The sequence below is a fragment of the Pan paniscus genome, chromosome 8 (genome assembly GCF_029289425.2).
Source record: "Pan paniscus chromosome 8, NHGRI_mPanPan1-v2.0_pri, whole genome shotgun sequence".
Lineage (NCBI taxonomy): Eukaryota > Metazoa > Chordata > Mammalia > Primates > Hominidae > Pan > Pan paniscus.
Genome location: NC_073257.2, coordinates 105,333,987 through 105,356,109, shown reverse-complemented (window position 1 = coordinate 105,356,109; position 22,123 = coordinate 105,333,987). Strand labels below are relative to the sequence as shown.

At 45.9% G+C, this 22,123-nt stretch overlaps 1 protein-coding gene across 2 annotated transcripts in view; it reads left to right on the top strand.

The window, feature by feature from the left end:
• The window catches only part of MYOF (myoferlin), a 175,798-nt gene extending 161,533 nt beyond the window's left edge, over nt 1-14,265 (top strand). For both annotated transcript variants that reach the window (XM_063607824.1, XM_003825366.4), the window contains 6 exons: nt 685-826; nt 3,890-3,989; nt 7,492-7,682; nt 10,045-10,154; nt 10,521-10,668; nt 13,693-14,265. In XM_063607824.1, the coding sequence (XP_063463894.1) occupies nt 685-826; nt 3,890-3,989; nt 7,492-7,682; nt 10,045-10,154; nt 10,521-10,668; nt 13,693-13,731 (730 nt within the window). In that variant the 3' untranslated portion in view covers nt 13,732-14,265. The remainder of the gene's footprint in view (nt 1-684; nt 827-3,889; nt 3,990-7,491; nt 7,683-10,044; nt 10,155-10,520; nt 10,669-13,692) is intronic.
• Nucleotides 14,266-22,123: the final 7,858 nt, after the last annotated feature.

Here is a 22,123-nt window from a genome sequence, read left to right as displayed (position 1 = left end):
ATTCATTCATTCATTCCTTCAATAGGTATTTATCTAGTGTCTACTATGTGCCAGGCACAAGCAGAAGAAAACTTCTCAAACGTTAAAAGTTAAGATGTTACTGAAATGAATGCTCATAGATATGCATGTGGAAATAAGAGCTGACATCTTCCTTGCCGGTATCATTAATATTATCATAGTGAATTTAAGAATAATTTATAAAAAGGAAGCTGTAAGATTACTTGATTTGTGCTTCTTTGGTTTGCTTAAGTAAAATATGGGAAAGGAAATGCTAAAAATTTTGAGCTAACTCATATTCATTTAACCTATCAGCAGTGCTGAAAGACACTGATGAGTTATAGTTGTGAGGACTAAAATCATAGCCAGCAGGCTTCATTGTACCCAAAATAGAAGCTACATTGTTGATATTTTCCAGAAATTTTCACCTTAGCCCTGTTAACTGAAGTCTAAAGGGTTTCCTGCTTTGGTTTTAGGGGAATGATATTTTATTTGGCCACAACCTGTGTTGGATGCAATAGAGCACCTCCCCTCCATAAATCACCCCCAGCTCCGAAGATAACTGGAATCTGCCCAAGAAAAGTGCAATAATTCTCCTGCTCTTCGCTCCCCTAATTACTGCACAATTTTGCGGCTATATGACTTGTCAATCACGTGAAGCTAAGTCTGTTTGCCTCTGCCTTTCAGCTGGATTCCTGGCAATGAAGAAAACAAACAGAAAACAGATGTCCATTACAGATCTTTGGATGGTGAAGGGAATTTTAACTGGCGATTTGTTTTCCCGTTTGACTACCTTCCAGCCGAACAACTCTGTATCATCGCGAAAAAAGTGAGCTCTGAAATATGCCGCTGGGAAGTGGGTATCACGGATCTTCCTTAACTCAGAAACTCATAGAATGCTGGAGCTGCTCAGGATCTCGGAGGTCACTGAGTCCGGCTCCTTCTCAGCAGAGATGGGGAATCTGCCACCTTGACACTTGTCCAAGGTCACACTGCTAGGACAGGTATTTGTGTCATTAGGAAGCATGAGGAGCACAACTTTCTTTCCCCTCACATACTCACATACTGGTGGCGAAGGATAAAGGGTAGAAGTAACGGTTTTATATTAGTATAAACAACAACCCAAGTGTGTTCTTTGTGATGGGGAGACTGATGTCTTCCCATGCTAGGCAGAGTCAAGCAGAGGCCCAGTATTAAAGTGGGTATCCTTCCTTATCAAACTTCCACATCTGCTTTACCTCCTTCAGAGGCACTGCCATGAGGGCTCAGGGCCCTCCTGGTCTTAACTAGTTAGACTTTCAGTTACAGAACTCAACTCAAACTGGCTGACACCAGAAAAAGGATGTATTGGTTCACATTACCAAAAAGTCCAGGGGTCTGCTGGCTTTAGGCCCATCTGGGTCCCACGATGAAGTGATGATGACTTTAGAAATTGGTTTCACCCTCCACACTCTTCCCCAGGAGACGGTGGCAGCCCCAGCTCACATCCTGTCCTCCCCGCAAACCTCAGCAGAAAGAGAAGAGCGAAGCCCTCATGGGGCTAACCAGAGTTCTGTAATTGGGCCTCAATGTCTCTGCTTTTGGGGGTCATGTGCCTATCCCTGAACCAACCATTGTTGCCCAGGGATGCTCTGATTGTCCAGGCTCTAGAGTTAGTGACAGAGGCAACTTCTCTAAAATTTGGGGAAAAGGGGAGTCCGCTAAGGAAAATCTGGGTGCTTTCATTCCAAAAAAGGGGGCCTAGAACCTGCATAGTCAATAACAACAGATGTCTTCTATAGATGCCCTGTTCCATTCCTGCCTCCACATTCTGTCAACTTCCCCCTCTCCCCACACCTGATCAGAATGTACCAGCCACCAGCCCTGTGTGGCATTAGGCCTACCCTCTGCTGGCCCTACTCAGTGCTAATGCTGTAGTAAGCACTATTTTTTGTTTTTTTGAGACAGAGTTTCACTGTTGTTGCCCAGGCTGGAGTGCAATGGTGCAATCTCAGCTCACCACAAACTCTGCCTCCTGGATTCAAGCTATTCTCCTGCCTCAGCCTCCCAAGTAGCTGGGATTACAGGCATGCACCATCACGCCCAGCTAATTTTGTATTTTTAGTAGAGACGGGGTTTCTCCGTGTTCGTCAGGCTGGTCTTGAACTCCTGACCTCAGGTGATCCACCCACCTCGGCCCCGCAAAGTGCTGGGATTATAGGTATGAGCCACCGTGCCCAGCCAGCACTGTTTTAATACCAGTGGGATGAATGCCTTCAAAGGGGACTTTTTTCTTTTTGAGATAGGGTCTCACTCTGCCACCCAGGCTGGAGTGTAGTGGTGCACTCACAGCTCACTGCAGCGTTGACCTTCTGGGCTCAAGCAATCCTCCCACCTCAGCCTCCCTAGTAGCTGGAACTATAGGCATGCATCACCATGCCTGGCTAATTTTTGTATTTTTTGTAGAGATAAGGTTTCACTTTGTTGCCCAGGCTGGTCTCGAACTCCTAGGATCAAGCCATTCTCCCACCTTGGCCTCCCAAAGTGACAAAGGGGACTTTTAAGAGGCACAGAAGCTCAATGTGATATCAAAAATGCACACTTTCAGATGGTGTGGCATCAGGGCTGATGGTGGGGATCAGGGCTTTAGGTATGGTTACCTTTCCTGTTTACCCACATCTAGGGCCGGACCTCCCCACACCCTGTGGTGCTTGGAGCATGATCCTACCCAGGACAGTCAGGCAGCAACAGATAACAGCAGAGTGGGCTGCCGAGCCCCTCAGAGCCAGGCTCTCTGAGCCCTGCAAAGGAAAACATTCCTGGAATATGAAAAACAACCCAGTAATCTTCCTTCAAATTCATGAAGCAGTGGGAAATTCTCTTTTCACTGGGGCCAGAGGAACTTAGGTGTACCTGAGCTGTAGAGATGTTTAGTCTTAGCTAACATTGTCTGAGGCAATGGAGGCAAGAACTTGCAGGACACTTACCTAGTCTTCCTTCAACCTACGTCTAGCATGAGGATCTGAGGGTCTTAAGTGACCACAAGCAAATAAAAGCCAGTGGTTTGTTTTGTTTTGTTTTGTTTCTGAGACGGAATCTCTCTCTGTCGCCCAGGCTGGAGTGCAGTGGTATGATCTCAGCTCACTGCAACCTCCACCTCCCAGGTTTGAGTGATTCTCGTGCCTCAGCCTCCCAGGTAGCTGGTATTACAGGCATGCACCATCATACCCAGCTATGTTTTGTATTTTTAGTAGAGACGGGGTTTCACCATGTTGGCCAGGCTGGTCTCAAACTCCTGACCTTAAGTAATCTACCCCCTTGGCCTCCCAAAGTATTGGGATTACAGGAATGAGCCACTGCACCCAGCCCAATGGTATTTTTCAAAGGCCAAACATCCCAGACATTCTAAATCTGCACTGATAAAAAAGCAGAAGTAGAATCTGTGCCCCAGTCTCCTTACCCCCATGTAAAATAAGAGCACACTCAGACGTCTGTGTGGGTGGGAGGGTGGGTAGAAAGTTGCTGAGCAGAAGTGACACCCCGGTGGGTGATACTGTGGGCTGATCTAGAATGCCTGGCCTTAGGAGGATAATCTAAATAGGACATAGTGGTCTTTGGTGGGGAGATGAGTCACTCTCCAACCCCCAGGTGGCAGCGGGAAGTCACACTGATAGGGACATGGCAAGGAATCTTCTTCTTTGGGAAATACCTGGGACATTCTTTCAGTTGCCCAGCTTGTGATTTCCTGGGGAGCCTGACTGCTCTCTGTACAGATAGAGTGGAAGGATTTAGGCCCAAGGGAGTGTCAGGGTGGGGGTGCAAAGGAGAGAAAGGCCCCAGGCTTTGATGCTGTCTTAAGGAGCCAAAGGTGAGTGTTTCAGAGTCATCATGGTCATGTTTCTTTTCGTTTTAGGAGCATTTCTGGAGTATTGACCAAACGGAATTTCGAATCCCACCCAGGCTGATCATTCAGATATGGGACAATGACAAGTTTTCTCTGGATGACTACTTGGGTAGGGCTTACATTTGGATCATTGTTTCTAAGAAACTGTACTTGGAATTAGTGAGGTCAATGAAAACCTGGAAGCAATTCTTTAAATCTTCAATACTTTTTGGTAATGGGGGCCTGGTGGGGGGACAGGGGATACACCCAGTGCTTGTGTGAGCTCTTGGCAGTGCAGCCTGACAGTGAGTGCCATCCCTTTTCAAGGGCTCTGGTGAGGGTCTTGCACCAGCTCTTGTCTGTCTGTGAAGACTCAAGTCCTGTTTCTGCAGGGGGATGCCACACTCCTATATCCACTTTCAAACCAGCCACTCTCTCCTCAGCACCTGGGAATCAGCTCCCACCCTCCTCAACCTGTTCCCAAGTTACCAAGGTCCCCAACCCCCCTGCCATTTCTCCTGTCCCTAGGCCCATTCTCCTCTGTGGTAAGGGCACTAGTTCAATGCACCCTTAGCCCGGGCCCTTCCCTCTCCTGGCACACTCCTCCCTCGCCCCCCATGGCACTGTGCTCTCCAGATTTTCACTCTCCCAGGCTCTGGTCTTGTCACATTAGCCAGCTCTGTTTCTGCATCCCACTCTATTTTTAAATTTTTTTATTTTTGGAGACAGGTCTCTCTGTTACCCAGGCTGGAGTGCAGTGGCACGATCATAGCTCACTGCAACCTCAACCTCCTGGGTTCGAGAAATCCTTCCACTTCAGCCTCCCGAGTAGCTGGGACTACAGGCATACGAAACCTGGCTAATTTTTTTTTTTTTCACTTTTTAGTACAGACGAGGTCTCACTATGTTGCCCAGGCTGGCCTTGAACCCCTGAGCTCAAGCAATCCTTGCACCTCAGCCTCTCAAAGTGCCAGGATTACGAGCATAAGCCACAGCGCCCAGCCTCCCACTTTTTGAATACAGGCCTTCCCTGAGGTTCTTCTGCTCTCCTCCAACCCGCCAACCACCCCCTCCAAGGATTTACCCACTCTCACCTCAGTGGAAGGTCATGCTTCAACTCTCACCTTTCCACAAAGTATGGCTCCTAAACCAGGACGTGTAGCCTGCGCTCTCATAGTGCCTGCAGTACAGTCAAAGGAAATCGTTGTGAGGGTCATTCCTGATTCCTGGCCAGAACCTCCCACCTTTATATCTGGCTGGCAGTGAGCCTGTACTGTGACTGAAATCTCACTCAGCATTTCTTCCCTGACCTCACCCCTGCTCTCCTCAGGAACTTATTTAGCAGCTCACAACCCCTCCATTTCCCCAGCCACCCAGGCGAAAGCACCCGGAGTCCTCTGCGGTTTTCCTCCTCTCTTTTCTCCCCACGCCCCGCCAGCCACTCCATTCTAGCAATGTCATCTGTTTTATCACGCACACTTATTTTCTTAGTCCTGTGATCTCTGCCACTTGCCAGTTGAAACTCACTCTCTGCTAGCCACATGTTACAGTAGCCCCTGACTGGTCTCCCTGTTTCCACGCTGCTTCCAGGGGTCCCTCCTGGCAGAGGAAACACCCACCAAAGGCTGTGTCTTATTTATCCCTTTTCCCCACACAGTACCTAATGCAATGGTTTTGACTATGTGCTTAGTTAAGAGGTCAGCAAATAAATGAGTATGCAAGTAGGCTTACATAAAGCATATGGACAGTAAATTCTAGGATAATAAAGGGTTTGCCCTTGGCTTTGTTTGTTGAGACAGAGTCTCACTCTCTCATCCAGGCTGGAGTGCAGTGGCATGATCTAGGATCACTGCAACCTCCACCTCCTGGGCTCAGGCGATCCTCCCAACCTCAGCCTCCCAGGTAGCTGGGACCACAGACACGTGCCACCAAGCCTGGATAATTTTGTGTATGTTTTGTAGAGACAGGGTTTTGCCATGTTGCCCAAGCTGGTCTCAAATTCCTGAGCTCAAGTAATCTGCCCACCTCGGCCTCCCAATATTGCTGGGATTACAGGCATGAGCCACCATGCCTGGCCTTCCCTTGGAATTTAAACAAAACTGTCAGACAACAAATAAAGAGAATGACTGTGTCTCAAAATGCCAAGTGAGCACATAACCAAAAGGAGAGGGGAGACAAAAGCAGTCATAGGTCAAGAAAGGCTAAGGTCACGTGTCTTATGGGTCCACTATATGCTGAAGGGTAGTCCCTGAGCCTGACAGTTTAAAGAGAAAATGCCACAACCTCCTTGTTGCTCTTTGCTGCCACTGCTGAAGCCAGACTCTTGCCCCAGTCATCCATAGACTTGACCCCACATCACAGATACCATTTTCTTAAGGAAAGGGCTCACAGGAGTTCCCAAGCCCAAAACACACTTTTCCCTTACCGTGGAAGTGGTACTAAAGAGTTAATGCGGCCGGGCATGGTGGGTCATGCCTGTAATCCCAGAACTTTGGGAGGCCAAGGTGGGTGGATCACATGAGGTCAGGAGTTCAAGACCAGCCTGGCCAACGTGGCAAAACCCTGTCTCCACTAAAAATACAAAAATTAGCCAGGCATTGTGGTGCACACCTGTAGTCCCAGCTACTAGGGAGGCTGAGGCATGAGAATCGCTTGAACCCAGTAGGCGGAGGTTGCAGTGAGCTGAGATCACATCACTGTACTCCAGCCTGGGTTATAGAGAGAGACTCAATCTCAAAAAGAGTGAATGCTTTACATCATAGAAGGGACAATGTGCTTCTCCAGACACTCTGATTGAGGCTAGGAGTCTCAGTTCCTGGTGAGCGTTTTCTGTTGAGTCATGTTCCTTCTCAAGCTTCTGTTTCTGAGGTTTTACTAGGAGAGTCTTGGACATGCACATTTCATGCAGCATCCTGTGTTGGTTTTCTGTTTTGTTTTTTTTTGAGACAGAATCTCGCTCTGCTGCCCAGGCTGGAGAACAATGGTGCGATCTCTGCTCACTGCAACCTCTGCCTCCTGGGCTCACGCGATTCTTGTGCCTCAGCCTCTTGAGTAGCTGGGATTACGGATGTGTGCCATCGTGCCCGGCTAATTTTTATATTTTTAGTAGAGACGGGGTTTCACCATGTTGGCCAGGCTGGTCTTGAACTCCTGACCTCAAGTGATCTGCCCACCTCAGCCTCCCAAAGTGCTAGGATTACAGCCGTGAGCCACTGTGCCTAGCCAGCATCCTGTGTTCTAAGCACCTATTGTCTTTACCCAAAGCCAAATGACCTCTCTGCTCAGGGCGGCTCAGAACTAAAAGGAAAACATTTCAGATCCAAGGGCCTTGAGTTGAGTGAAAATTGTGTCTGTAGATATTTCATTACTTTGAGTTTAAAGAACTCTGTTTATGCTCATATCTTTGAGAAAGAAAACAGGAGATGCTGTGCAGTGGACGGCTATTTCTTCGGCCATTTTCCTTCCTAACTGGAAAGACTTTAAATGTCCACCAGGCTCCCTTTCTCTAACTCACCATTTACCTGTTCAAAATCACTGTGTGCCTCTCTCCTGACAAGAACGTTCTGTTCACTTGTGAACAACAGCTGATCCACTTGAAGCTCATTTGGACTTACTGTTGTTTCCTTGGCTAGGTTTCCTAGAACTTGACTTGCATCACACGATCATTCCTGCAAAATCACCAGAGAAATGCAGGTTGGACATGATTCCGGACCTCAAAGCCATGAACCCCCTTAAAGCCAAGACAGCCTCCCTCTTTGAGCAGAAGTCCATGAAAGGATGGTGGCCATGCTACGCAGAGAAAGATGGCGCCCGCGTAATGGCTGTATGAACATTTCCTGGTTCTGGTTGAAAATCGTTTATGCCTTTTATCATTTAGGTTTTGCCCTTTATCCATAGACTTACTCCAGATAAAATGAGGAAGTTTTAAATTGGTGGGAGTTTAAGTTATGGGAACAGTTTGTCTTTGGGATATGTTTGCCTTTGTCTTACAATATAAGGTGGGAGATGCTGTGAGCATGTGTTTGGAGTTGGAGGAAGGTGAAGAAGTTGGAATGGTCAAAAACTAGAAGCCCAGGTGGTTTCGCTATATTTTCCTTTCTTCTTCATCAGGAAAGTTAATTAATGCTAGGCTTCTAGTACAATTTCGTATGGAAAAGGGAACTTCAAATTTGAATTTTTCTCATTAAAAAAAAAAGGTGGGTCTGGGTGTGGTGGCTCATGCCTGTAATCCAAGGCAGGTGGATTACCTGAGGCCAGGAGTTCGAGACCAGCCTGGCCAACGTGGCAAAACACCGTCTCTACTAAAAATACAAAAACAACAACAAAAATAGCCAGTAGTGGTGGTGCACACCTGTAGTCCCAGACACTCAGGAGGCTGAGGCACGAGAATCACTTGGACCCAGGAGGCATAGGTTGCAGTGAGCCAAGATCGTGCCACTGTACTCCAGCCTGGGTGACAGAGTGAGACTCTGCCTCAAAAAAAATAAAAAAGAAAAAAAAGAGAGGTGGAAGAAGCAAGGTGTGCTGGCATTAGTTGAATAAGAAGGCCATAAATTACAAGCAAGTTGAGGAACTCAAGATGTATTTTGATCTAGAAGCAATAGTGTGGGTTACCATGCCATATCACGAAAGACTACCTAGTTCATTATGCATTATTAAAAATAGCTAACATTTTTGATCATTAATTTTGAACCAGGCAGCATGCCAAGTACCTTACATTCATAATCTTTTTAAAAACAACCTTGGTGTATAATTTACATAAACTGTATTCATTTAAAGTACACAATTTGATGACTTTTGACAGAGGTAGACACTCACTGAACCATAATCAAGATCCAGAACCTTCCCATCACCCCCAAAATTTCCTTGTGCTCTCTCTCTGCAGTCCATTGCTCCCTCCCTCCCTGGTCCCAGGAAACCACTGACCTGCTTTCCATTACAATACAGCAGTTTGCACATAACCTCACTTAGTTCTGCTGACAATGCCATGAAGTAGACATTGTCCCCACTTTAGCGATTCCAAAAACAGTCTTGGAGAGATCGAGCAACTTGCCAAAGTCAGAAACCCAGCTTTGTCTGACTTGTAAGGGTAGAGGTCATCAGGGCTCTACTCAGGGCCAGGGCTTCCCAAATTGTTGGTGACCTTGCTGCCTTTCCTGGCTCTTAGAAAGTCTGTTACAAAGTCTGTTACAATCTTAGGTTTGGCTCACTATAAAAGTGGGCAGGTTTGTTGCTTTTTTTTTTGGAGATGAAGTCTCACTCTGTCACCCAGGCTGGAGTGCAGTGGTGCGATCTCTGCTTACTGCAACCTCTGCCTCCCAAGTAGCTGGGACTACAGGCGCACGCCACCATGCTGGCTAATTTTATTTTTTTGTATTTTTAGTAGAGATGGGGTTTCGCCATGTTGGCCAGGCTGGTCTTGAACTCCTGACCTCAGGTGATCCTCCCGCCTCAGCCTCCCAAAGCGCTGGGATTACAGGCATAAGCCACTGCACCCAGCCAAAAGTGGGCAAGTTTCTAGACCACTTTCACTTTGGCCTCACTGTTCTCATTTGCACATGAGGACAATAATAGTACCTTTGTAGGGTTGCCATGAGCATTACATGAGATAACCCATGTAGAACATTTAAACGATGCTGGGAGCATCACTCAGGAACCCGTGAGCAGGGAGAAAACATTCATTCACTCACTCATTCATTCATTTATTGAGCTAGTGTACATGGAGTACCTACTGAATGCCAGCCACTGTGCACAGTAGGTGACAATGATTGATAGGCATGAAGAGATATGGCTCTGTTCTCTTACTGGGAGCCTACAATAATGCTCAATAAATGTTAGATATTGTTATTAGTGGTATTCAGGTTAGTCTGGGTCCAAGTGAAGTTACATAGGAAGGTGTGTGGGGAGACAAGGAGACCAATGTGAGAATGTTAGAGTGAGGGGGATACAGAAAATGAAAAGTAGGGAGTGGGGGAAGCAATTTGTCCTCAAAGTTTCCCACACAGAGTCAGTTCAGAAACACATGGAAGAGGAAATGGGATGAAATCTCTTGAGGAAAATTGAAGGCAATCTAAGGATTGTTTTACAAGAATAAAAATCATTGCTCGGGGAATACTCCTTGGGTTGAAGTAAAAATATTTGTGAAACATGATGTCATATGTTTAACCTGCTCTGCTTTACTGAAGGGGAAAGTGGAGATGACATTGGAAATCCTCAACGAGAAGGAGGCCGACGAGAGGCCAGCCGGGAAGGGGCGGGACGAACCCAACATGAACCCCAAGCTGGACTTACCAAAGTGAGAGGCCTTCTTTGTTCTCCCACTCCCCAAACACCTGCAGGCTGAGAGCCCCCCTTCCCATTGGCTTAATGGGATGGATTAGCTTTTGTGGTCCTCCTAATCTGGTATTTAATAGTGGTGGGTGGGGGTGGAGAGGTTGGTGATCTGGCTTCATTTTAAGAATTCTCCTTTCCAGGAAACCAAAGTTCAGCATCTTAGGAAGCTGTCATAGGTTAAAGAGCCTTTCTCAGCCAACGAAGGGGAACAGTATCTTTTCTTGACCTTATTAATGTGATTCTTTATTCCTGAAACTGTGTTATGCTCTGGAATAAAATATACATCCCTCCTGAGTTGGGTAGGTGATACTGTTTCTTTGCAATGCAGTCGACCAGAAACCTCCTTCCTCTGGTTCACCAACCCATGCAAGACCATGAAGTTCATCGTGTGGCGCCGCTTTAAGTGGGTCATCATCGGCTTGCTGTTCCTGCTTATCCTGCTGCTCTTCGTGGCCGTGCTCCTCTACTCTTTGCCGGTAGGAGCCCTTCCTTGGCCCCTTGTCTTGGCTTTCTTGTGAGTTGCGGTTGGTCCTCTCCCTTGGCATCTGCCCTGACCACCGTGCAGAAGAATGACCCGCTCAGCAGCATGGGGTTGTAACCCTTCTGCTTTGGGGAAATTTAAAGTAATGTGTCTTGTAATTAGAATCACATTCTCAGGGTTTCACAAATTACGGGCAGAACTTTTCTTTATGATCTGAAAATAACTTTGGTTTCAGGAATTCTAGGAGAAATCACTCAGGTCTCGGTCAGTGTGTGTCTGGACTATAGCCAGCGTTTCCAGCTGATCTTCCTGCCTTCAGACTTTCTTGTTCCAAACCATCCTGCATCCTAATTCCTTGTCCTAGCTTCAAGAATCCCCAAATCTGGGTTCATTGTGGGTCTACATATACCCTGTGTTCCACCCAAACTAGATCATTGATCCCAACCTCCCCAAATATTATTGCCCTTACCTATCTGGATGCCTTTGCCAATTTTGTTTCTCTGTCTGCATTTATCTATCAAAACCTCACTCATTTTTTAAGGCTCATGTCACGTATAACCTCCCCCTTAAATGTTCCCCTAATCACCCCAGTCATAAACGGGAGTCCAAGTGGGAGATTTGGCAGCGTGCCTAGAAGTAGTACCTCCCTTCCTCCATCCAGAGGATGTATTGCGCATCTACGACAGGCTAGGAATTAAGTTATAGTGATGATTAAATTATTGGCATGATTTGTGCCCAAGAGCAGTTCATATTCTGGGAACTGGCAGCCACGGGAACAAGGACACATGACTAAGGGAGGTGAGCTGTTATGGAGACAGAAACAAACAACCGTGGGCACCCCCTGCTAAGACAGTTCCTCCAAGGAGGGGACATTCAAGTTTGCCAAGTGGAGAAGGGATAGTCCAGGCAGAGGAAGCCATGCTCAGAAGTTGGGCCAGTGGCACTGAATGTCACAGGAGACATTCAAAAGCTCTTACTCCAAAAACACATTAATAATAATATCAGCTGGGCGAGGTGGCTCATGCCTGTAATCCTGGCACTTTGGGAGGCCGAGGCGGGTGAATTACTTGAGGTCAGGAGTTCAAGACTAGCCTGGCCAACATAGCGAAACCCCATCTCTACTAAAAATACAAAAATTAGTTGGGTGTGGTGGCACATGCCTGTAATCCCAGCTACTGGGGATGCTAAGATAGGATAATTGCTTGAACCTGGGAGGCGGAGGTTGCAGTGAGCTGAGACCACACCACTGCACTCCAACCTGGATGAAGAAGTGAGACTCTGTCTCAAAAAAATAGTATCGTAGCCATACAAGTAGCAGGGGTTTTGTGTCTTCATTTTTCCCCAGTATAGTACTTCTAGTTTGTCATCTATGAGTATATGTACACTATTATACAGTCGTAGATGGTCAAACTGCTTTTTTTTTTTTTTTTTGAGACAGAGTCTCACCCTATCACCCAGGCTGGAGTACAGTGGCACGATCTTGGCTCACTGCAACCTCCACCTCCCAGGTTCAAGCATTTCTCATGCCTCAGCCTCCCGAGTAGCTGGGATTACAGGTGCCTGCCACCACACCCAGCCAATTTTTGTATTTTTAGTAGAGACTGGGTTTCACCATGTTGGCCAGGCCGGTCTCGAACTCCTGACCTCAAGTGATCCACCCACCTCAGCCTCCCAACGTGCTAGGATTATAGGTGTGAACCACCACATTCGGTCCCAGTCCAACTGTCTTGACCATTTAAAAAACTTCTATTTTTTTTATTTTTTATTTTTTTGAGATGGAGTTTTGCTCTGTCACCCAGGCTGGAGTACAGTGGTGCAATCTTGGCTCACTGCAACCTCTGCCTCGCAGGTTCAAGCGATTCTCCAGCCTCAGCCTCCCAAGTAGCTGGGATTACAGGCACCCACCACCATGCCCGGCTAATTTTTTTTATTTTTAGTAGGGACGGGGTTTCACTATGTTGGCCAGGCTGGTCTCCAACTCCTGACCTCATGTGATCTGCCTGCCTTAGCCTCCCAAAGTGCTGAGATTACAGGTGTGAGCCACTGCACCCGGTCTAGTTAATTCTTTTTCCTGATTTAGATTCTGTTGGCAGCCAGGTACAGTGGCTCACACCTATAATCCCAGCACTTTGGGAGGCTGAGGCGGGCGGATCACCTGAGGTCAGGAGTTTGAGACCAGCCTGACCAACATGGTGAAACCCTGTCTCTACTAAAAATTTAAAAATTAGCAGAGCGTGGTGGTGGGCGCCTGTAATCCCAGCTACTTGGGAGGCTGAGGCTGGAGAATCACTTGAACCTGCGAGGCAAAGGTTGCAGTGACTGGAGATCACGCCACTGCACTCCACCCTGGGTGACAAGTGCAAAACTCCGTCTCAAAAAAAAAAAAAAAAAAAAAATTCTATTGGTTTAAACCAGTGGTTACTGCAGGGCATGGTGGCTCACGCCTGTAATCCCACCACGTTTGGAGGCCGAGGCAGGCGGATCACGAGGTCAGGAGACAGAGTCCATCCTGGCTAACACAGTGAAACCCCATCTCTACTAAGAATATAAAAAATTAGCTGGGCATGGTGGCGGGCGCCTGTAGTCCCAGCTGCTCTGGAGGCTGAGGCAGGAGAATGGCATGGCGTGAACCTGGGAGGCGGAGGTTGCAGTGAGCCGAGATCGCGCCACTGCACTCCAGCCTAGGCGACAGAGCAAGACTCCATCTCAAAATAAATAAACAAATAAAAATAAACCAGTGGTTCCCAATTAGGGGAGATTTTTGCTCCCCACCCCCAAGAGGACATTTGCCAACGTCTGGAGACATTTTGGTTGCAGCAACTTGGTGGGGGGTGCTACTGGCACTCGGTGGGTAGAGGCCAGTGAAAGCTGCTGAACATCCTACAATGCACAGGACACTCCCCAGCAAGAAAGAATCATCTGGTTCAAAATGTCAATTTTTTCTCAAGATTGAGAAACCCTAACTGAAAAACATATATACATACATGTTTTTTTACCACTGTTTTTGTTTCCTTTCCAGAACTATTTGTCAATGAAGATTGTAAAGCCAAATGTGTAACAAAGGCAAAGGCTTCATTTCAAGAGTCATCCAGCAATGAGAGAATCCTGCCTCTGTAGACCAACATCCAGTGTGATTTTGTGTCTGAGACCACACCTCAGTAGCAGGTTACGCTATGTCACTGAGCCCCATTGATTCCCAGAGGGTCTTAGTCCTGGAAAGTCAGGCCAACAAGCAACGTTTGCATCATGTTATCTCTTAAGTATTAAAAGTTTTATTTTCTAAAGTTTAAATCATGTTTTTCAAAATATTTTTCAAGGTGGCTGGTTCCATTTAAAAATCATCTTTTTATATGTGTCTTCGGTTCTAGAATTCAGCTTTTGGAAATTGCTAAATAGAATTCAAAAATCTCTGCATCCTGAGGTGATATACTTCATATTTGTAATCAACTGAAAGAGCTGTGCATTATAAAATCAGTTAGAATAGTTAGAACAATTCTTATTTATGCCCACAACCATTGCTATATTTTGTATGGATGTCATAAAAGTCTATTTAACCTCTGTAATGAAACTAAATAAAAATGTTTCACCTTTACACCTGGCTGTTTGTTGTAACTGTGGGTCAAGTGAGGAAGGAGGCATTTTTCTGGCCTTGTTTTTTCAGTGAAGAGAAAGAATGCCCTGGCATACCTCTTGGCCATATACCCTTTATAAATATGCTGCCCAATTTTAGCCAGTAGGTCAAACTGAATATAGCATTATAAATAAAAGCTAACACTTGGCTGGGCAGAATGGTTGACGCCTGTAATCCCAGCACTTTGGGAGGCCGAAGTGGGCAGATCACCTGATGTTGGGAGTTCAAGACCAGCCTGACCAACATGGAGAAACCCCGTCTCTACTAAAAATACAAAATTAGCCGGGTGTGGTGGTGCATGCCTATAATCCCAGCTACTCGGAAGGCTGAAGCAGGAGAATTGCTTGAACTCAAGAGGCGGAGGTTGTGGTGAGCCGAGATTGCCCTGTTGCACTCCAGCCTGGGCAACAAGAGTGAAATTCCATCTCAAAAAAAAAAAAAAAAAAAAAAAAAAGACCGGGCGCGGTGGCTCACGCCTGTAATCCCAGCACTTTGAGAGGCCGAGGCAGGCGGATCACAAGGTCAGGAGATCGAGACCATCCTGGCTAACACGGTGAAACCCTGTCTCTACCAAAATACAAAAAATTAGCCAGGCGTGGTGGCAGGCGCCTGTAGTCCCAGCTATTCGGGAGGCTGAGGCAAGAGAATGGCGTGAACCTGGGAGGCAGCGCTTGCAGTGAGCCGAGATCGCACCACTGCACTCCAGCCTGGGCGACAGAGTGAGACTCCGTCTCAAAAAAAAGAAAGAAAAAGAAAAAGCTAACACTAAAGGTACTTATTCTGTGCACGGCAGTGTTTTAAGTGGTTTATGTGTATTAACTCACTTAAGGACGAGGAAGCCCTATAAACATAGGTAACATTCTCAACCCCAGGTGTAAGTCCGTTTTCACACTGCTATAAAGATACTACCTCAGACAAAGCACATTATAAACAAAGGAGGTTTAATTGACTCACAGGTCTGCATGGCTGGGGAGGCCTCAGGAAATTTACAATCATGGTGGAAGGCAAGGTGGCAGGAGAGAGCGAGCAAACAGGGCAGATGCCAGACACTTAGCAAACAACCAGATCTTGTGAGAACTCTCTCACTATCATGAGAACAGCATGGGGGAACAGCCATCCCCATGATCCAGTCACCTCCCACCAGGTCCCTCCCTCGACACCTGGGGATTACAATTCAGATCACAATTCAAGCAGAGATTTGGGTGGGGACACAGCCAAGCCATATCACCCCATTTACAGTTGAAGAAATTAAGTCACAAAGAGGTTTAGGAACTTGCCCAAAGCCACACAACCAATAAATAGTAGAGCTGGAACTTGCACCCAAACAATCTTAACTTCTTTTTTATATAATGGAGTTTTGCTCTTGTTGCCCAGGCTGGAGTGCAATGGCGAGACCTCGGCTCCCTGCAGCCTCCGCCTCCCAGATTCAAGCGATTCTCCTGTCTCAGTCTCCTGAGTAGCTGGGATTACAGGCACCACCTACCATGCCCAGCTAATTTTTTGTATTCTTAGTAAAGACAGGTTTTCAGCATGTTGGCCAGGCTGGTCTCGTACTCCTGACCTCAGGTGATCCACCCAGCTTGGCCTCCCAAACTGCTGGGATTACAGGCCTGAGCCACTGTGCCTGGCCAGCTTCTCTTAACCATAAATCTATACCACCAGTGGGAGGTCTGTCAAGAGGAAGATAGGGCTGCGATTGTCAAGTAATGAGTGACAGCAACACAGTGTGACTCCATGTCAACATGAAAGACAGCGTGTTCTAGAACATGTGAGAACACTGTCCTGTTATATGAGAGACCACAGTAAGATCAGTAAACAGCTCTATTCAAACGGCAACATAGAGCTGAGGGGAGTAAGAAATGGTACAATAACGACAATGCTTTTAGACACTTAGACTAAGTTAAACCGCAACGGTGATTGTGTCAGTGTCATTGCTAAGTTGTTTCACGTTTTGAATATTTTAATTCCCTTCATGTCCTGCTCCAAATCCTAGCATTCAATACACAAAATCGCTGGGAGGCAATGCACAGGATATTCTCCAATATTGCTGAATTTGAATGCTTATCATCTCCCATACACCTTGTCCCCTCCTTTCTCAATGGCACCCCTGCCTTCATTGGTGGAACTCCTGCCTACCCTCGATGTTCTGGTTCAAATGCCACTTTCTTTTCTCTTTGAGACAGAGTCTCACTCTGTCACCCAGGCTGGAGTGCAGCAGCGCAACCCCGACTCACTGCAACCTCTGCCTCCCAGGTTCAAACAATTCTCCTGCCTCAGCCTCCTGAGTAGCTGAGATTACAAGTGCCTGACACCACACCTGGCTAATTTTTGTATTTTTAGTAGAGTCGCGGTTTCACCATGTTGGCCAGGCTGGTCTCGAACTCCTTACCTCAGGTGATCTGCCTGCCTCAGCCTCCCAGAAGTGCTGAGATTACAGGCGTGAGTCACCACACCCGGCCATCCAATGCCACTTTCTCTTTGACAACTCTTGCACCCCAAAGTGAATATTCAATCTTAGAAGCAGACAAATTAGGGCTGGGCGCGGTGGCTCACGCCTGTAATCCCAGCACTTTGGGAGGCCAAGGCAGGTGGATCACGAGGTCAGGAGATTGAGACCATCCTGGCTAACACGGTGAAACCCCCGTCTCTACTAAAAATACAAAAAATTAGGCGGGCATGGTGGCGGGCGCCTATAGTCCCAGCTCCTCAGGAGGCTGAGGCAGGAGAATGGCGTGAACCCGGGAGGCGGAGCCTGCCATGAGCCGAGATCGTGCCATTGCACTCCAGCCTGGGCGACAGAGTGAGACTCTGTCTTAAAAAAAAAAAAAAAAAAAAGGAGACAAATTAGTACAACCTTTCTGGAGAAATACGTTTGTTAAAAGTTTTAAAACTGTTTATGCCCTTTGAACCAGTAATTTCACTCCTGAGTATTAACTCCAAGGAAATAATCAGAAAGGCGGCCAAAGGTTCATGTGGAAAAACGTATGTTACAGTGTGCTTTATCATGGCACAAATCAGAAACAACCTAAATGCCCACTTTTAGGGGAATCATTTAATATATAATGAAGTCCCATATGTTGATGCAAAATGAAAAAGAATAACAATTTTCTCCCATCCAAGTACTAACCTGACCCTGCTTAGCTTCTGAGTTCAGACAAGAGCGGGAATGTTCAGGATGGTATGGCCATAGACAAGAACAACAATTTTCTTTTTTCTTTTTTTTTGAGACAGTGTTTCACTCTTGTTGCCCAAGCTGGAGTACAATGGCACAATCTTGGCTCACTGCAACCTCTGCCTCCCAGGTTCAAGCGATTCTCCTGCCTCAGCCTCCCGAGTAGCTGGGATGACAGGTGCGCACCACCACGCCCTAATTTTTTGTATTTTCAGTACAAACGGGGTTTCACCATGTTAGCCAGGCTGGTCTCGAACTCCTGACATCAGGTGATCCACCCACCTCGGCTTCCCAAATGCTGGGATTACAGGTGTGAGCCACCGCACCCGGCCCAGAATAACAATTTTCTAAATTTTGTGACTGGCATAGGAAAATGTTAGCGTATGGGAAATTTTTGAAGATCATAATTATAAATCGATTTAAAGTAAAGTCCCAAATACTTGAGGTACATATATAAGGAAATGCACCAAATTATTAGTATAAGAAATATATGCAAAGTTTGTATTTGTGCATATTTAAATAATTTATGAATGTAAGTCAACACTGGAGGTTCATTACAATTTTTGGGGGGTAAAACCAGGACCTCAAGTTTGACAAACATTGTGATACTTAGTTTCACCTTGCAGCTATATGGGCATGGCTCATCTTCCCAACTGACTGTAAGCCCCCTTAGGGCAGAGGTAGCACCTGTAAGATCTGTCCCATGAAACAGCAGGCCTGGGTTTGCATCCCAGGTCTTGCCCCAGCCTCCTCCAGGACTTGGGAGAAATAATGCCTATCTCCCTGGATTGAGGTGAGGGATGAATGGCAGCATGTGTGTAAAGTGCCTTCACAACTCCCAATGCCCAGCAGGTAGCTTTAGGCATTGCATTTGACTGGTTAAAGTCAGATGTTCTGGTTCCAAAAGTATAACTAAAAAAAGGTTCTTTTCCTTTTAACCGTGGGACTTTTATACAGAAAACACAGACTCACATATAGAAGGGAAGCAAAAGCAAGATTAAGATGTAAGGCTGTCTCCCACCTTCCCAAGACCCAGAAGGAAAGAAGGAGGATCCCAGTTTCAGGGGGTAGGAAGAGGTCAGCTCTTGCCATTCCGAGCAGCATGGTGCAGGTTGCTGTGTGGGGTGGTAGCAGGAACGATTGCATTGTTCCAGTTGAACAGAGGCTATAATTCTTATTTGTTATTCAGGCTCCCCCTGTAGACCGCTGTCTTAGGAGGCTGACTGAGTATTGCCATGGCCCTCAAGAAGAGCAGCCAGCTCTTCTGGGTCCAGGCCCCCAAGCACATATAACCTTCCAATTTTTTCAAATATTATACCTACACCCAAACTACTACTTTCTAACAACGTCATGTCATCTTGCTTAGACCTTAAGTAAGAGTCTACAGCTTTTATCTAATAAAGGAGACACTCTAATGATGAAAGGGAATTTAACTGAAAATGGCATTTTCTTGCAGAAAAAGTAAGCGTCATAAAAGAACACTCCAGGCAAGGGTGTTATTTGGAATTTTTAACAATCAGTATGGCACTGGCACCAACCAATCAGAATAGATGTGCCAACCTATCATGGTGGATACACTATTAAAAAAAAACACACAAAAAAACTACAACAGCCATACCAGTATGTGCAGGCCAAATATTAGCCTTCGTACCAGGGAACCCTACCAATACACCCTCCTGCAATGACTCCCTCAAGGAAGAGTTGCTGAGTGGATAAATGAGTGGCTATGAGGAAAGTCTTTTCCTTCTTTGACTTCATGATACCTAACCAGAATCTACTGTAGTCTTGTGCCACATAACAACGTTTTGGTCAACGGCAGACTGGATGGTATAATAGTGATCCCATAAGATTATAATATATTTTTTTGGAGAGAAGGCCTCACCCTGATGTCCAAACTGTAGGTGTATAATACCCTGTTTTTAGAGTACCTTTTCTACATTAAGATGTTTAGATACACAAATACCTACCATTGTATTACATTATCTGCAGCGTTTAGTAGAGTAACATGCTGGACAGGTTTGTAGTCTATGAGCAACTGGCTGTACCATAGAGACGAGGTGTGTGCAGGCTGTATCATTTAGGTTTGTGTAAATACCTTCTATGATGTTTACACAATAACAAAATCACCTAATAACACATTTCTCATAACATATCCTGGTCTTAAACAGTGTGTGACTGTAGCGTGGAACCTTTGAGTAAGTAGCAGCAAAGCTCTCGTAGGAATGAAGTTATTCCCATGGAGAGCAAGGAGCTGGGCTTTCTGGGTAGAACTCCTCTCTCTCCCCTTCTATCCCCCAGAAAAAAAAGCTTCATCTTGTCAAAAGATAATGGTCTCTCAACTGAGGTTGTTAGCTGCCTGGTGACCTATAAATGATAGCTAAAAGCTGGAACTAATCACAGTCCAGTCAGATTGTCGCTTCACCGTGAATTAAATAACACTTAGTCCTAACTGTTTCTAGCAAGTGCCACCATTAGCGCTGGAGCCTTCATTAGGAAAATAAATTTCCATCAATGCCATGACATGACAGGGAACTGAAAATCCTGACAGGCTAACACTTGATTTTGTTTTGTTCTTCCTTTCTCGTTTTAAGACTAGAAAAAATAATATGTCACAATTGGACCTGCATGTTGCATTAAAGGGCTATTTAAAAGATGGACAGTTTCAAAAACCCATTTGGGAAACCCCAAATGGGCAGAGGGAAGCTGAGCTGTCTGGCATCCAAGTGCTGGCCAAGTGGCAGCTTTTTGCCCTTCCAAGCTCACCCCAGCTCACAGGATTGTTTGTCCTAGGACTGGAGCTGACTTGTTTCACCACCGTGAAGCAGATGTTGTGACAAACACAACTAGAAGGTGAGGGAACTTTCCAGAAACTGCCCATTCTGTTCGGGGAGACAGAGTGGACACAAAGAGCAACTCGACTCCCATCTAGGGAACCAACAGCCACGGTGATCTCAAAGTTTAAACACTCTCTACGGTGTACATATTTTGTGCTAAATAGATTCCTTTGTGAGGCTAAAACATTTAGTACTTGGGACCATATGCATCCAGCCTCCAAAGGCAGATGGGAATTCCATTCAGAAGAATTCTTTTCAAAGTCGGCTTGCTGTGGAATTAGTTCATAATGGAGTTGACGTTGTAAATAGATTAAGCACTCGCCATTTTTGCAGCTGAATTTTGTGTTTGTTCAGCGTTGAATGAAAACTCCCTAATCTTTCTTAGGTTAAACATAATGGGGTCCTGAGGAAGATCAAAGGAAGGCTACTTTTCCCTTGGATATACATCCGTGAAATGAAATGCCAGAATTCATGAAGTTCAAGAAAAACACGAAGGAAACGTGTAACGTGGACTAACTGCAAACCCTAACGAGTAAGGGAACATAATGAAAAACACAGGCTCACCATACATAGGGTCTGACTCATCATTTCAAGGGTGCAAGTTTGCAAGTGAGGCAGACTCCAGGTTTTTACTATTTAAATAAACTGAACAAGGGAAAAAAAATGTAATTTTTTGACAGACTCTCTCACGGTACATTGAATGCTCCTCGGGGCAACCTGATTTTGCTAAAATTTATCTCAAGTTCTTAAAAAGGCTCTTTCAGTCCTTGACTAATATTAATATGCTACTTCCATGTGTTTTCACAAAATCCTAGAGCCAAACCTGTAATCCTCCCCCATCATATTTCAGCTCAGTCCTGCCTCAGTAATGATCAGGAGGACGACCAGGAAGATCCAGCTGGATTCAGACGCAGCAAAGAAGCCTCTCAGATGAGGTTTTGCCTGGGTCACTGGGATAAACAAAATAAATGAATGGAATCCTGTCTTAGAGGCAGCAAGAGCATGGGGCCAGGGGATTCCAGATGTCTGGAAGCCTGCAAGTTCACCCCAGCTTGGTTTACGACCTGAGGCATCTCCCCTTGGGGGCTCCTTTCCCTCATTGGTGAAAGTAAGCATTGAATGAAATGATCTTGTCCACCCCAGCATCGTTTTATGGGTCTGCTTCTCTGTGACTCAGTTTCTTCATCTGTAAAATTAGGGCAACAATCTCCATAGAATGATTGTGAAGATAAAATGACTTACAATATGTTAAAGTGTTTCAAATCATGCTTGGGACAAAGTAAGGCCTCAATATATTTTATCATCCTAATCATTTTTCTAATTGTCATCATCATTATGGGACAAGAACAGCCAAACAGATAGAGGCTGGAAGGTAATAGCCGTTCTGCTCTTGCAATTTGACCTTAGAAAAGAAAGAAATCAACACTGTCCAAAATGAGACTGATTTTCCCTCAAGTTCTAAATGCACAATCAGAATTAAAGAAAGCAGGTAAAAAATATTAAGAAAGGCCAGACATGGTTTAATCTCACGGCTGTAATCCCAGCACTTTGGGAGGCTGAGTAGGGAAGATCACTTGAGCTCAGAGTTCAAGACCAGCCTAGGCAACATAGGGAGACACTGTCACTACAAAAAAATAAAAATAAATTGCCAGGGATGGTGGTGCGTGCCTGTAGTCCCAGCTACTCAGGAGGCTGAGGTGGGAGGATGGCTTGAGCCTGAGAGACAGAGGCTGCAGTGAGCCATGATCCCACCACTGCACTCCAGCCTGGGTGACGGAGTAAGACTTCGTCTCTAAAACACAAAATGGTAGGA